The 15,452-nt window shown below is 53.1% G+C and overlaps 1 protein-coding gene across 3 annotated transcripts in view; it reads left to right on the forward strand.

Annotated features, from left to right (window-relative positions):
* SAMD4A (sterile alpha motif domain containing 4A) overlaps nucleotides 1-9,835 on the forward strand; it is a 94,652-nt gene extending 84,817 nt beyond the window's left edge. For 2 of the 3 annotated variants that reach the window (XM_033062938.2, XM_033062937.1), the window contains 6 exons: nucleotides 558-643; nucleotides 2,048-2,166; nucleotides 3,435-3,636; nucleotides 4,226-4,352; nucleotides 5,798-5,881; nucleotides 7,825-9,835. In XM_033062938.2, the coding sequence (XP_032918829.1) occupies nucleotides 558-643; nucleotides 2,048-2,166; nucleotides 3,435-3,636; nucleotides 4,226-4,352; nucleotides 5,798-5,881; nucleotides 7,825-7,853 (647 nt within the window). In that variant the 3' untranslated portion in view covers nucleotides 7,854-9,835. Of the gene's footprint in view, nucleotides 1-557; nucleotides 644-2,047; nucleotides 2,167-3,434; nucleotides 3,637-4,225; nucleotides 4,353-5,797; nucleotides 6,859-7,824 lie in introns of all 3 variants that reach the window. The other variant, XR_004418246.1, reaches the window with a different exon arrangement.
* Nucleotides 9,836-15,452: the final 5,617 nt, after the last annotated feature.

The following is a 15,452-nucleotide window of genomic DNA, read 5'->3' on the forward strand; positions in this document are numbered from 1 at the left end:
CAGAAACAACCACACGTGGGGCTCCAGCCCCATTTTATCCCTGTGACAAATGCCAAAGTGTGGCACAAACCCTGCCAAGATGTGGTGTCCTCTTGGACCCCCAGGCATCCCTCCCCTGGAGTTTACAGCAGCAGAAACTCATTCCTCTGTGAGCTCATTCCCATTAACTTCAATGACATTCATTCCAAAAGAGGTTAAAATTCATCAGGGAATGTGGGAATCTACCACTCTGCAGTGGGGGCAGATTTTGGCCACAGGAGCAGGAGCTCTCCTGCCTATGAACAGGGATTAATCCCATGCCCCTGAGTTGCTTAGGTCTAATTTTGGGGACTCCAGTGGTGTTACTCTGGATTTACACCATCATAACAGAGAACAAAGTCTGGCCCTAAATATAGGACGGCACGGCAGGAATTGGGGAAGGGCATTTTTTCTCACTGATGAAAAACCTACTTATGGTTACAAGGGAAACAGGATGTCCAAGGTGTTTGTGGGACCCCTCCTGGGCCCCATCTTGGTGTCCCCATCCCCATTTCCCTTCTCTTCTTTTTTTTTTCCAGTCTGCACACAACTTTTAGTTTCCCGACCCGATGAAGAGAATATAAGTTCCTATTTACAGCTCATAGACAAATGTCTAATCCACGAGGTGAGTCGTGTCAGATCATCTAAAACTGTTGTTCTCATCACTTGGAAACTGTTTCCAAAGTGTCTGTTTATATAAACCTTTCGGTTTCTAACACAAATATTTTTGGGGGGTATTAATAGTAATTCTGACAGAACAGGCTTGGAGCAGGCGGTAGTTCCAACGTGGTGCATGGAAATGTTGCTTCCCCCCACACTGGTTTAATTGCCAAGGCCTGGAGCTGGGAAATTCATCTGGCTCAGGACAGTCCCATCAGCAGCTGGATGAAAGAAGGAATGCTGGGATGAACGTGAGGACAGTTTCCATCAGACAGAGCCGGCGATTCCTTGGCGTTGCCTCCTCCCGTTCTGCCCCACGTGGTCTTGGGATTTTGCAGCAGGGATTTCACATCTGCTTCTGCTCCCAGTGGATCTGCCTTGGCAGGGTGATGGCTTGGGATGGCCCAGGCTGTGCCACAGGGCTCTGGCATGCTCCTGCCTGGTGGCAGGGAGGGATGGCTGGTGTCCCTGGTGTCCTGCAGCGTCTCCTACCTACACTGCCATAACCTGGAAGAACAAGCTGCTTCCATCACCTGCCCATGTGGCAGGGGTCAGGGAGCAGAAGTGGTGGAAACTGTGGCCTGGGGCCAGAGAGCAAAGCCAGGAGGACATGGAACTTTTCCCAAAGTGCCTGCACTTTCCCCACGTCCCAGGACCACCCTCTGCGCTGGCTGCGGCATAATCAGCACCAGGAGAGAGCATCTCCTCCAGAGTGGTTCAGAGCAATCAAGTCAGGCACTAATTAGCCTCCAGATTGTCCTCTGGAGACTTCTGCTCCTCTCCAGCAGAGACCTTGGGTGTCTAAAGTTAGCAGTGGTGGCACGTGGGTGTCCCTGTCACCCACACCTCCTGCCTGGAGCTCTGGGAGCAGCTCTGTCCCTGCCTGGGTGACCTTTGCAGGGCGCCTGGGTGGGTGACAGGCTCACCCTGGGTGACCTGCAGGGCCTGCCAGTGCCAGGATCACAGCCAAGCTCTGCCCAGACCCAAGAAGGGGGATAGGATGCCACAGGACAGCTCAGCTTTCCAAACCCCAGCTTTGCTCACCCTGGCAGCATTTCTAGAGCCACATCCAGGTGACAAGTGTCACCACCCGTCAGGACCCACTGTCAAACCCTCCTCTGCCAGAAGGAGTTGGCAGCCTTGAGGCAGAGCTGGGCTGTCACTCTGGGACACAGGGAATGCTGCCAGAGCGTTTTCTCCACCTGAGATGAGTAAATCCTGAAGAAAGATCAGTGTTTCCCCCTGGACTTTCTGATGGGGCTCCTTTTCTTTACACACCCACATGCACATCCCTGCTGCCTTTGTCCACGAGAATATTCATTCATTTCCTATTTTTCTCTCTGTTTTGTTTTTTTTTTTTTTTGGGCAGGCGTTTACAGAGCTCCAGAAGAAGCGGCTGCTGTCATGGAAACAGCAGGTGCAGAAACTCTTTCGGTCTTTCCCTCGGAAATCCCTCCTGGAGCTGTCAGGCTACCGGCAGCAGAGGAGGTATGCGGGATTTTGGGAGGGGAGGGATGGATGCAGTGGCCAGAGCACAAGTGGGAACAATGCCTCCCAGAGGGAGGGATGGGTTCTGCTGCCTTCAGAGCCGTGTTTAGGGAGGGGAGAGGGTTGGGAAAGCTTCAGGAGTGTCCTTGTGCGTGTGGTCACTGCCTTTCCCTCCGATCCCACCCTGCCTCCATGGCTCCAAACCAGCCCTTCCCAGCTGTGCAGCATATCCTCAACACTGGGCTCTTTCCCTGCTGCCCTTTGATGATGCCATCAGCACTGGAGTTTCCTCAAAAAGCTGTCAAGTGGCAGAAAAAAAGCTGGAAGCTTTCAGAGATGCAGTCAGAGAGCCAGGCAGGGCTGTGTTGGGAACACCATGTTTGCTCACTTCCAGGGTGATGCTGGATTTTGGGTGATCCTAGAAAGCATAAGGGTTGTGCCAAGAAAAAAAAATTTAAATCACTTATAACAGCATCAGCCTTTGTTTCATTCTGCATTCATTCCTGGTTTGTTGCCAAACATTCCTGCTTTATTCCCAAAAAAAGATAACTGGGAATATAGGAACTTTAGGGATGAGATTTCAGGAAAACACCTTTAGCTCAGCTCTCCCTAATAAAACTTGGATTTGTTAGGTCATTCTAACCAAATTTTACAGAACTTGAGAAGTCTCAGTGGTGATAATGTTTGTAAAAATGAACCTCCTAGAAGGGGAGAAGAAAAACCCAACAGCATAAGCTGAACTTAAATCAGACACTGAAGAATCCACTCATGAGAAATCTCAAAGAAATCAAGTTCCAGGGGCATTACCTGAGTTCTTTTAGATTGTATTTAAAAACAGACCCATTTTCCAGTAGTAAAATAAGCTTTGATGAAAACCAGTGTGGATCTGAGAACTGCAGAAGGGCAGGAAGGCGACTGGCAGACGGGAAGAAGAGAGGATGCTGCACACCCAGACTGCCTCCTTCCCTGTGCCTGTGCAGGATGCAGGGACCACCTGGCTGGGATGGGAGGCTCAGGATTCCCTTGCAGGGCTCAGTGTCTCACCCTGGCTGGGATGGGAGGCTCAGGACCCCCTTGCACGGCTCAGTGTGTCACCCTGGCTGGGATGGGAGGCTCAGGACCCTCTTGCAGGGCTCAGTGTCTCACCCTGGCTGGGATGGGAGGCTCAGGACCCCCTTGCAGGGCTGTGTCTCACCCTGGGTAGGATGGGAGGCTCAGGACCCCTTGCAATGCTCAGTGTCTCACCCTGGTGCTCTGTCTCTCCACAGCCGAGGCTTTGGCCAGTCCAACTCCCTCCCCACAGCCGGATCCGCAGGGGCAGGGCTGGCCCGGAGGAACCCCCGGCAGTTCCAGATCCCCTCCCGCAACCTCCCCACGGCCAGGCTGGGGCTGCTGGGCCCCACTGGGCTGCTGGGCACCCCCCAGCGCAGCCCTGCTGCCAGCCCTGCCATCCTCAAGCAAGGCAGACAGGTTGGTTGACATTCACAGCATTTCTAGCTCTTCCATCCCTTCCCCATGATTTTCCTTCTCTAAGATCTCCAGTCCTGGTTCTGTCTTCCCACCCTTGGAGCAGTTTTCAGGCATTTGGGTTGCTCTCCCCTCTGTGCAGTGGGATGTGGGAGTGGGAGCACCAGGAGGGGGACAAGCCAAGCAGCAGAGGGGGAAAAGCTGAGTCCTTGAAATGGTTTATAGAATAGGGAGAGGGGATTTTGGCAAGAGCAGATAATGGTAGGAGAAAGGGCAGGGTTGTGAACTGACAGAGGGGATATTTAGGTGAGATACTGGGAAGGAATTCTTCTCTGTAAGGGTGTGGAGCCCCTGGCACAGGTTGCCCACAGAAGCTGTGGATGCCCCTGGATCCCTTGCAGTGTTCCAGACCAGGCTGGATGGGGTTTGGAGCACCCAGGTGTCCCTGCCCATGGCAGGGAGTTGTAACAAGATTATCTGCAAGGTCCCTTCCAACTTAAACCATCCTGTGATTTTACAGCTGAAAGTGGTTATAAACCCATGGCACAGAGGGCTTTGCTGTGCACCCACACCTTGTGTTTGCTCCCCACAGAACCTGTGGTTTGCCAACCCTGGGGGCAGTAACAGCATGCCCAGCAGGAGCCACAGCTCGGTGCAGAGGACGCGCTCGCTGCCGGTCCACACGTCCCCGCAGACCATGCTGATGTTTCAGCAGCCAGGTAGGCAGCAGAGGTGATTTTCCTCTTACCCACAGCCAGGTGAGACGAGGGGAGCTGTGCTGGTGTGCTCCCCACAGGCACATGGCCCGTGCTGGCTCCCACTGGGGTGTCTCTGAACTCCTGTTAACCCCAGACATCTCTGGAAGGATTTTTGACCCTGTGTTGTGCCATCTTGACTCTGTTACAGCGCTGGTGCCTTGCCTAGCTCGCTTCTGAGGGGCTCATGGCAGGAGGGAAGGTAGCTCATCCATCACTTTTTCCTCATGGATGGACAGGGAGCCCCGGTGCGGAAGGACTGCCTTCATGCACTCAAGGGAAATTCTTTCCACAGTGCGTGTGAAGGGAAGTGGTGCTGTGTCAGGGCTTCCTTCCCCAGCACTGCCAAAGTGCTCCTGTACAGAGGAGCATCCTCTGATTCAGGGGAGGATCCTGCTGACCTTGGACCCTGGATCTGGAGCATCCTGGCCCTGAGGAAGCCTGTTTGTGTATCCCTTCCTTAGCCTTTGAGCCTTTTCCCACCAACACAAACCATTTACACCTCGGACAGGGAACCATCCCCCAGCAACCTCCCCCTCATCCTACACTCCTGCTGCTTTGGGCTGGCAGCTCCCTGGCCTCTCACACCAGGAGTGTTAAACTGCAGCATTTGGGCAGCAAATGTTCCGTGCAGCAGGAGCAGCAGCTGTTCCTGGGTATTGATTAAACACCGGGACAAGGGCACATTTCTCAGGCGTTGCAGGAGAATAAATGGGTTTCTCTTCGCGGTGGAGGAGGGCTGGGGAGCCAAAGACGTGGGTTAAGTCACAAGGAAAATAAGCAATGATGTGATGCTGGCCTCACAAACCACTGTTTGCCAGGCTGTGGGGGGACCTCAGCCCTGCTGGATCTCATCCCATGTTCCTGTGAGCCACTGGAAAGCAGGAGATGCCGTCCAGCACAGTAGCACAAACTGTGTTTGCAGGTTCTGCTGCAGGATGGGGAAAGTTTGCTGCTGTTTAGATTAGGATGGGGGTGTTGGAACACTCCAAACTTCATGTGTGTGTCCCCTTTTTTGTGGCAGTGATGACGTGGGTGACTGAGTGGGAACCAGGCTGGTCCCAGAGAAGCCAGACAGTGGCTCTGCTGGTCTGTGCTGCCATCCCATGTCCAAGCACTAACCCTGCCTGCATGGACAGCATCCACCCCCAGGAGATGACCAGGGCTGCCCCCTCCCTGGGTGGGATTCTGCTCTTGCTCCAGCTGCCCCTTAGAGCTCTTATTGGCACTGAACCCCCTCAGATTCATCCCTTATGGGTAACAGGGGGTGATGACTGCTTTTGTGAGTGTGTCTGCTGAAGATGATTTTACTGTCAGACCCTCCTGGGCCATTTTTCAGATGGTTTTCCCACACAGAGCAGGCAGGCAGGGTCCTGACCAGGATCTCCTCTTCCCTTTTCTCCCTGCAGAGTTCCAGGTGCCGGTGACTGAACCTGACATCAACAACAGGCTGGAGTCCCTGTGCCTGAGCATGACGGAGCACGCACTCAGCGGTGAGCATTCCCTCCTCCTGGGGCTCTTCCAGCACGTCCACGCCGCCTCTGCTGAGCCCCCCAGCACCTGCCCCTGCCCCGTGCCCCCCAAAAGCTGGGACAGGCTGTGGCTGTGAGAGCGGGGCCGGGTGCGGGGACGCTCCCGGGGATGCTCCCGGCGCTGTTCCCATGGGAATGTTGGCTTCTCTCGGCGAGGTGGCCGGGGCAGGGGGTGAAGCTGAACACAGGGATTGCACCAGCACTAGTGGAGTCTGTGCTAATTAGCCACTCGTCAGCTTGCTAATGATAATTAGTGTTAGCTCGCTACTCTCGTTAGCTCTCGATAAAGCCCCTGCGCCGGTGCGCGGATGGGTCACAGGCTTTGGAGCGTTGTGCCCTTCTGCCACTGGAACTCTGGTTTGGCCGGGGCTGCCCCACAGCTGGGGGCTGAATCCCTGCCAGGGGCTGTGCCAGGGGCTGTGCCCTGGGGCTGGCAGTCCGCACACAGCCGGGGGTGCCAGTGGATAAACGGGCACGGGGAGGGAGGAGGACCGGGGCAAAAACAAGCAGGGAAGATGGAAAAGGCTCCAGCAGCAGCAGCAGCAGAGCGATGGAGAGCCTGGTGCAGCACAAAGCACTGGCACCAGAAGCTCCCAGTGTCCCTTGCCAACACCCTGGACCCCCAAGCACGAGGGATGACCCCAGCGATGGGATGAGCACGGCCACCGGCGTCGCCCGGAATCCCGAATTTCTCGCCGCGGAAATCCTGGACTGTGATGGATGGTTGAGGACAGGAGCCCTCGGGGAGGACCAGTGCCACCAGGCTCCCTGCAGATTCAACAACCCTTCCTGGGGAGAGGAACGGGAGAGCAAGGACTGTGGGAAGCAGCAGGGCCCTGGCAGCATCCCTGGCTGGGAAAACAAGGACACTTCTGTCACCCGAAGCGTTTCTCCGGCGTGTGCCCAGCCGAGGCTTAGCTGTCTTGTTCCTCTGCAGGGTACTGTTCCTCCAAGTTATTTTTTCCAGGTCGCATTCCCCGAGCCTCTCCAAACCAGTCGTGCTATAAATAGCTCTTAAAAAAATAAACCTTTCGGGGGAGAAAAAAAAAAAAAAAAAAAAGGCGTAACAAACCTGTTTGTTTTTAGTGTCAAGGAGGGAGGTGGCTGCGGTGCCCCAAGTGGTAACAGGGAATTCTCTGTTCCACACCACTCTGGGAGCTGCCTCCTGCCACTCTCCATCCTGGGGATGGGGTTTGGGATGGGGGACAGGGGTGGGGTTGGGGTTGGAGGGTTGGAAGTGCTGTTGGGTGCTGATTTCTGCCCCCAGGGGGTGGGGACAGGGGGCTGCTGGTACCGGGGTATTTGTGAGGTTTTGGGGTGGGTCATGGAGCCCTCACTCCCGGGATGGGGCTGTGGCTGGATGCATCCCTGCTGTCACAGGGGCTCTGGGGAGACAGAAAGGACTCCTGAGGGCTTTTTGTCTTTCCATGATCCTCACATGGAGGAAATTTTGCATCCTCTGCGGTGCAGGTGTTGTGGGGCTGGGTGAGCTGTGGGCAAGGCAGCCCCTGGGACCAGCTCTGTCCCTGTCCCTGACTCCTGGTTAGGGGCACATGATGTAGGAGAGTCCCAGAATGTGGGACCTTGTGACAAGCCCAGTCTGCCCAAAACCCCCTCTGCTCCTGGGAAAGCAGTTGTGGGGTTGTGGCAGAAGGCTGGACCAGCATTGGGACAGCAACTTGGGGAAGGTGCTGTGGGGTGGGGACAGTTGGTGGCACAGAGGGTCCAGCAGAGCACTGACACCCCAAAACCCTTCTGCACCCCTTGGGGACATGGGAGGTGGTGGGGATCACTGTGGGGGCTGTGGCTTGGGGGTGCTCTGGGGGGTCCATCCTCCAAACCCCCAGCTTGGGGGGTACCAATGCTCGCTGGGACTGCTCCTAATTCTCCCTTCCTGCTTGCAGATGGTGTCGACAGAACCTCCACGATCTAGAAGGCGTCGCCACGGGGACGCTGGCCGGGACAACAACAACAACTGCTGCGGGTCCAGCGGCGAGGTCGGGGCTTGAGGGAGCCTCAGCGATAGCTTGCATCCTTTCTCCTCTCTCCTCTCCTCTCCTCTCTCTCTCTCTCCTGTTTTAATTTTGTGAATGTGTAGATTGTCCTTGTGAACATATCATTAGACTTGGAATTTGTGTTGTCATTTATTACATCCATGCTAAAGTGGGGGGGTGGGGAAAGATGGCAAAAAAAAAAAAGAAAAAAGGAAAAATCTCAGCGATGACGATGAAGCAGCATGGGGAGGTTTGGGGGGGACATGGAGGAGGAGGAGGAGAGTGCTGACAACAGAGGGTTCACCAGAGCACCGTGGGCAAACCCTGTTCCTGGAGGAGGATACCAAGGAGCACGGAACACCACGTGGGGGTGTGTGACCAAAATCCCTTTGGGGAGGATTTGCCTGCCCTGCCCGGAGCTTTGGGGCCGGCAGTCCCGTCTCACCTGACTGAAACAGAAATAATAAAATAACCCCAAAATTCCCTTTCAGTTTAGCCAGGAGATCTGCAGTGTGGAGGCAGCGTTGTGCTCAGGGCAGTGGAGGCTCAGTCCCATCCCTGCACCCCCCTAGGATCGGGAATCAGGATGGAGCAGGGGCATCTCACCCAGCAGAGGGTCCTGGGGAGAGTCTGCAAATTCGGGAACACTGGGAGAGTTTCAGTCTCTTACCTTGCCTGTGCAGGTGCTGGGAAGCTGCTGCATCCTGGCTCCACACATCTGGCCCAGCCTGCCCAAATCCAGCTGTAAGGGGCTTTTCCAGCATGGCCAAAGAGGGATGAAGGAAACCCCGAATAAAACCCAAGCTGCAAAGGGCACCAAAATGCAGCTTCACAGCCTTGTTTACTCGGCATTAACCATGTGCCAGCAGGAGGTGGGGATGGCTGTGGCTGCCCCTCACCTGCCACTGCTTTTTGTAACAGGAGCTGAATTTGGTGTTAAATTGGTAAATCTGACCCAGCTCTGCTCAGACCTGCAGTGATGCTCCCGCTGCTCGCCACGCTGCTCTGAGCCCTTTGATGGTCTAATAACCAATGTGAAATGAATTCATTGAGCTGATGGGTTGCAGCAATATTTCCAAAATGGGCTGTGAGGACATGGGCAGCGTTGTGTGCCAGGAGCAGAGCTCAAGGGGAGCCTGAGCATGGGCAGGGCTGGGACATGTGTGAATCCTTTTGTCATGCAGCGTTTTTAAGTTGTTTTTCTAAAAAAAATAAATATATATATATATATAATTATATATATATACACACACATATATATATATACAAAACCCCAAGTGCCAAATGCAATGTTTTATGTTTGCTGTTCCTTGGTGTCCTGCTTCCCAGCAGACAGGAGGCTGAGGGGGGGGTGATGGGGAGGGTGGAGAAGGGAAATCCTGAAGGCCAGGGAGGTTGGGAAGAGGTGTGAGGAGGTGAAGGTCGGCGCTGGGGACCTGGGTCACCCCCGAGCACCCCCAGCTTGTGAGGTGTGAGCAGAACCCCCAGGGAGACTCCAGTGTATTTACAGAGCTGAAATTCTATTTATTCCTTCGCTGACTGCGGACACGGAGGTTTTCTGATTGTTCAGAGAGATTATTTTGGATATTTTACCTATTAACTTGCTATGGCTGGGAACCATGATAATGTCTGTTATTAACAACCACCAAATAATTCAATTGTTTTATCCTTTTGATGTTAAAAAAAAAAAAGAAAAAAAAGCTTATTTTCCATTGACAGTGTAGAAGTTAATAACGACTTAGTTGTGTTTGCTGTTTCTCGTTTTGTTTTGTTTTTTTTTTTTGAGCAAAAACAACAAAAAAGTGGCTTCATTTGCGTTCGGGAAGTGCTGCCTGGCTCTGGCTGCCGGTGCTAAGTGCGGGCGGCAGAGCTCCAGGGAAAGAAGCTTAAAAGGGAAAGAAAAAAAAAAAAAAAGCTTGAATCCTAAAAGAAATAAAAGTTATTTATAGAAAGAAAAAAAAAAAAAAGGAAAAAAAACCCCCAACAGTTGCATGAGCGAGGCTGTGAAGTCAAATATTCAGTAATAAAGCGGCAGTGCCTTTCTTTTTGTACCCCCCGCTCGCCCCACTGACACTGTCCTGTCGGAGATGTCCCCGAGATGTCCTCTCACTGTCCTGTAGGAAATGTCCCCGAGATGTCCTGTCCGAGGTGTCCCCGAGATGTCCCCTCGCTGTCCTGTCGATGTCCCCTTGCTGTCCTGTCCGAGGTGTCCCTTCGCTGTCCTGTCCGAGATGTCCCCTCTGTCCGGTCGATGTCTCCTCCTGTCCTGTCCTAGGTGTCCCCCCACTGTCCTGTCCGAGGTGTCCCCTCCTGTCCTGTCCGAGATGTCCCCTCTCTGTCCTGTTGATGTCCCCTCTGTCCTGTCCGAGGTGTCCCCTCTCTGTCCCTGTCCTGTCCCAGATGTCCCCTCTGTCCTGTCGGAGATGTCCCCTCTGTCCTGTCCATGTCCCCTCCTATCCTGTCCCAGGTGTCCCCTCTCTGTCCTGTCGGAGATGTCCCCTCTCTGTCCTGTCCCAGATGTCCCCTCTGTCCTGTCGGTGTCCCCTCTCTGTCCTGTCGATGTCCCCTCGCTGTCCTGTCCATGTCCCCTCTGTCCTGTCGATGTCCCCTCTGTCCTGTCCCAGATGTCGCCGCGGTGTCCCCGCTGTCGGGCAAGCTCTCCCCTCCCTCTGCTCGCCCATCCCCATCCCGGGCTCCCCCAGCGCTGTCGGGGATTTTTTCCTGGTGCTGTTGTCCCCCGGCCCCGGGGAGCCCAGCGACACCCACGGCGACACAACCCCGTCCTTGTGTCACCCCCACCCCAGGGACAAGCCCCGAGCTCGGCTGGGCTCAGCTCAGCAAAACCCTCCAGCGGGTTTAGGGCAGCATCCAGCAGGAAAATTTGGGTCAGCACTTAGGGAAACGATTCGTGTTGTCACCTTTTCTCCATGTCGGGTTTGGCTTTCGGAATGTGCCTGATGGAAAGTGGGTCCCGCAGACGTCTATAATTTGCACACAGCGACGATAACACTAAAGTTGATTTTATACGAGTCATCAGAGTTTGCAAAAGTGAGTTTTATTTTTTGTATTCCTTTATCTTTACTTAAAGGTGAATGTGTATTCCTCTGGGAGGAATAGGAAGAAAAAAAAAAAAAAAAAGAAAAATACATTAAAAAAACAGGAATGTTAATAATGTTAAACAGAATACTTCCTCCCTTATTAATATATATAACCCTGATGTATTTATGCCAATTGTAAGCTGACTTTAAAGAGCTTTGACCTCTCTTCTGTTGCATGCCGTTCCTGGGCAGCCTCTCCTTGTCCATGCATGCCTTTTGTCCTGGTTTTTCTGTACAAAGTTAGTGCACAAAAGAACTATTTTTGCCTAGTTAATGTTGCCGAGCAATGCCTATTTTTTAAATTTTAATTTCTTTATTTTTTTTTTTTTGGTCATATATGGCAATAGCATGTTTGTTACATGTAAAAGCTTCCCAATATAAAGAAATACTAATGTTTGGAGATGCCAGTCTTTGCAAGTGTACAGTTTTCCAATGTTGTTCCCAGTGAAACACCCTCGTGATTTCCACTTGCTCCGATGTATTTATTACTCATTTCCTCCCGTGTAACTAGGAACCATGGCTATATTTCATATCTGCTATATTGAAAGTGAAGGGAGATGATTAATACAAGGTTTTGTAACACTGGGGTGTGGCGCCTCCTTATTTATCCCCTTCTTGGCAGGCGGCTTCGGACTCCTTAAAGCGAAAAAAAATCGGAATTCAATAGATGTTCGTCCCGTGGGTGGGAGGGGAGGAGCCCTGCACAGTTCCACAGGGGGTTGAGGATCTTTATTTAAAGCCTGTGGCAGAGCTTCCAAATCCCTGGCATTCCCCACGCAGCTGCTTGCTGTCCCTTTGGGATGCCCGTGCCCCAGGAGCTGTTTAGATACAGGATTTTCCTTTGAAATCAGCAGGAATTGGGGCTGGAGCAGCTCAAGAGGTTTGGCCCAGAGCCTCAGAGTGTGTGTGGAGATTTTTGAGGTGGGATTTTAAGGCTGGGTTCTTCCTGGGTTTAAAACCTGCACATTTCAGGGGCTGGATCAACAGGGAAAAACTCAGAGCTGGTGCTGCCACCTCCTGTGGATCCTCTGCTGTGGGAAGTGCCAAGGGCAGGACCTTCTGCCCCTGGATTTTCCTTATTTTCTCAAACTGAGCCTCCACATCTCCAGGCTGATCAAGCCCAGCTCTGCAGGCTCTTCACTCCCCCACCAGCCTGGCCATTCCTGCATTCAGGTCCAGGGATGCTCTCCAGAGATGTCCTGGGTGTCCTCACTGTCCCTCCACAGGTTTGGGGTGGCTCAGGTCCCCCATGAGGAGCAGAACTTGCAAACATGAGGTTTATTCAGGTGGTTTGAACACTTCATCTGCTGCTCCTCCTAGGATGGGGCTCCAATGAGCTCCCCAAATGCTGATGGTGCCCAGACCCCAAAACCATGTCCTCAAGCTCCTTCTGTTCAGGATGTTCCCAAGCATCCTGGGCTGGGCCACCCCAGAAGGGAAATACTTGCCATGATGTTCAGTCCCACCTGAATTTCCCTGTCCATGAGAGCATCCACATCCTCCCTGCACTCGTGGGGAATTGGCCTCCCAACACAGCTCAGACAAACCTAAATCCCAAAAAAAAAGCCATTTCCTTCCATGAACAGTTTGTTTTTCCAGGTCCCTGTGCTGCTGTCAGGGTCTCACAGTGCAGGGCTGTTGCACTAACAGAGAATGGAAAGAAAAAGGAAAAGGCAAAAAAACTGGGTTGGAAAATGGGAAAATCCATGGTAGCCACACATTAGGGAGAGTCTGTGGGTCCTGCTGCCTGGCAAAAGGAAAGAGGTTTAAAAAATGAAAAGAAGGAAGAAAAAACATTATTTCCATGCTGCCAGAAGGTGTTGGATGAATCCATTCTGGACACTGAAGGTTTTACCTGCTGGTGCACACAGATTCCACCACACCTGAGCCCTGTCCAGCCTGGGAAATCAGGTTCCCTTCTGCAGCTCATGCCCAGCTGGGAGCAAAGCCAGGAGCTGGTGGCTGCTGTTCCAGCAGCTTCTGGGCTGTCATCATCCCAGCAGGAGCTGGATAACCCCACATTTGTTAACATCATCTTTTATTGCATCTCTCTATTCCAAAAGGTGATGGAGAAGCAGCCCTGGAGCCAGGCCCCTTCCAAGGGGATGCTCCTGTCCCTGATGTGAGGGCAAATTCCTCATATTTATCAGCAAGGGGAATATCCCAGGGAACAGCCTAGCAGCAGCAGGCAGGGATTTCCCACTCCAGGGAAGTTTTTGTGCAAGATGGAGAGGGCTTTTCCAGCAGAGCTCCTCGGGATCAAGCAATAATTAATTCCCCACATCTGCTGGCTGCAGCTGCTCCAGAGAAGCTGGGTGATGCTGCTGGCCTGGCTGCCAGCCAGCAATGCTCCCAGGATGTACAAACAACCAGCTGCTCCTGCCAGCCTGGGCCAGCAGAGTGGCCACCTCACCCAGCCTGGCCCTGCCACCCCCAGGGAGCTGCTTCAGCTGGGATCAGCAAAGGGCTTGGGAATGCACACCTGGAATGGGGCAGGGAGGGGTGTCCCTGCAGACAGGGGGTCACCTTGGGTACCTGGTACCCACAGAGCTCCCCAAAGCCCAGCACAGGCAGAGCTGGTGGCTGCAGGAGCAGAACAGCAGGGGAAAGTTGTAAACTAGAAGAGGAGAGATTTAAATGGGATGTTAAGAAGAAATTTGTTGCTCAGAAGGTGCTGGAGCCATGGCACGGGTTGTCCAGAGAATCTGAGGCTGGCCCATCCCTGGAAGTGTTCAAAGCCAGGTTAAACAGGGCTTGGAACAACCTGGGACAGTGGATGGTGTCCCTGCCCACAGCAGGAGACTGCACAGAAGATGATCTCTTTTTTGCAACCAAAACCATTTTATGTTTCTATGATTTTCCCTCTTTCCTCTATGACAACTGACAGAGCCTGGTCAGAGGAGATTGGTGCAGCTCAGTCAAAATCCTCACTTTTCTAAAGAAAATAGATCTTTGGGCTAATTTTAAATAGCAGTAATAATTGTTTAATACCTCATCCTCTGCTTTTGGACAAACCAGCTCCACTCCCACCCTGTCGGGGCAGCACAGCTGGGTGTTTACAGCATCACCTCTCCCCTCTCCCACCCCCAGCACCCCAGGCTGGTACCAAAAATGCATTTCCAGCCCCACGGGAGCCCCTGCTCCTCCTGCAGGCAGCAGAGCTGGGGCTGGGCTCAGCAGAGGGAGCCACAGACTGTGGGCAGGCACTGCCGAGCCAGGACCAGGCATCCCTGACCTCGGGCATCTCCCAGCTGGAGCAGAGCCTTTGCAAACCCCCTGCCAGCTCTCCCTCCCTCCCTCCCACCCACTGCTGCTTCCCTACAAATCCCTTCCTGTCCTTCTCTTCCTCCCTCCAGCACCATTTCCAACCTCCCAGGGGTGCAGAGCAATGGAAAAGAGGCTGGAGGAGCTGAGCACAGATGTGGGGTGCAGCCCCCCAGAGCCAGTTTGGGTCCCCACAGCCAAGGGCTGGCACCTACACAGCACCAAAAACAGCAGAGATCACAGAATGTCCTGAGCTGGAAGGGACCCACAGGGATCACCCAGTACAGCTCCTGGCCCTGCAATCCCACCCTGTGCCTGAGAAAATTGTCCAAATTCTTCTTGAGCTCTGGCAGTACTTTATCCTGAAATTCTGCCTTTTTCCCACACATGGATGCACCACAGCGTGTCCTGGCTGGAGCAGTGACTGTCACCACCCCCAGCAGCCCCAAGCCTTGTTCCAGGACAGATGTGGGATGAGCTGTGGGTTCCCTGGTGGAATCAGGGGGTGCTCAGAGGGTTGACAGGCACCCACAGCCAGGGCAGGAGGGAGCTGAAGCACAGACACCTCCCCACAGCACCTGGAAAGGGGAATTATTCCCCCCGTGACACCCACACATCTGAGGCCAAAACAGCACCACTGTGCTTTGCCTTGGCACTTTTAAAATTATTTTCAGGCCTTTGCAGTGGAGCTGATCCCTCTTACAGTGGGTTTTTCACCTTTGCTTGTTGCAATCCTGGTGTGGAGAAGAGCAAACAGAGGGAACGTGGTACCAAAACCACCCCTGCAACACCCAACACCAAAAACACAACATAAAGTTGTTAAAAAAACCAAATTCCTTGTGAATATTCTTTGTGCATTTTAGCTATATTCCTTTGAATACTGTGATTTATTTCCTGTCCCTCCCAGGCCAAAACTTATGAGTAACAGCTTTAATATTTTATGCCCCCTCAACTCCTAAATCATGAGTGTAACTTTAAAAACAATTGGAAGGCAAAGCTTTTCCTAGAAGTTATTTCCAGGAGCTGGACAGAAGGCTCAAAGGGCACAGCTGATTGCAGGCTCTTTCCCAACAGTGCTCCAGAGAACAGGGGCAGGACCAGGGGCAGCAAAGGAGCTGTCAGAGCTCATTAAACAACTCTTCAAAACGTTGGGAAGGCTGCATGAAGCTCTGGGAT

The sequence above is a fragment of the Catharus ustulatus genome, chromosome 6 (assembly GCF_009819885.2).
Source record: "Catharus ustulatus isolate bCatUst1 chromosome 6, bCatUst1.pri.v2, whole genome shotgun sequence".
NCBI classification, from domain to species: Eukaryota; Metazoa; Chordata; class Aves; order Passeriformes; family Turdidae; genus Catharus; species Catharus ustulatus.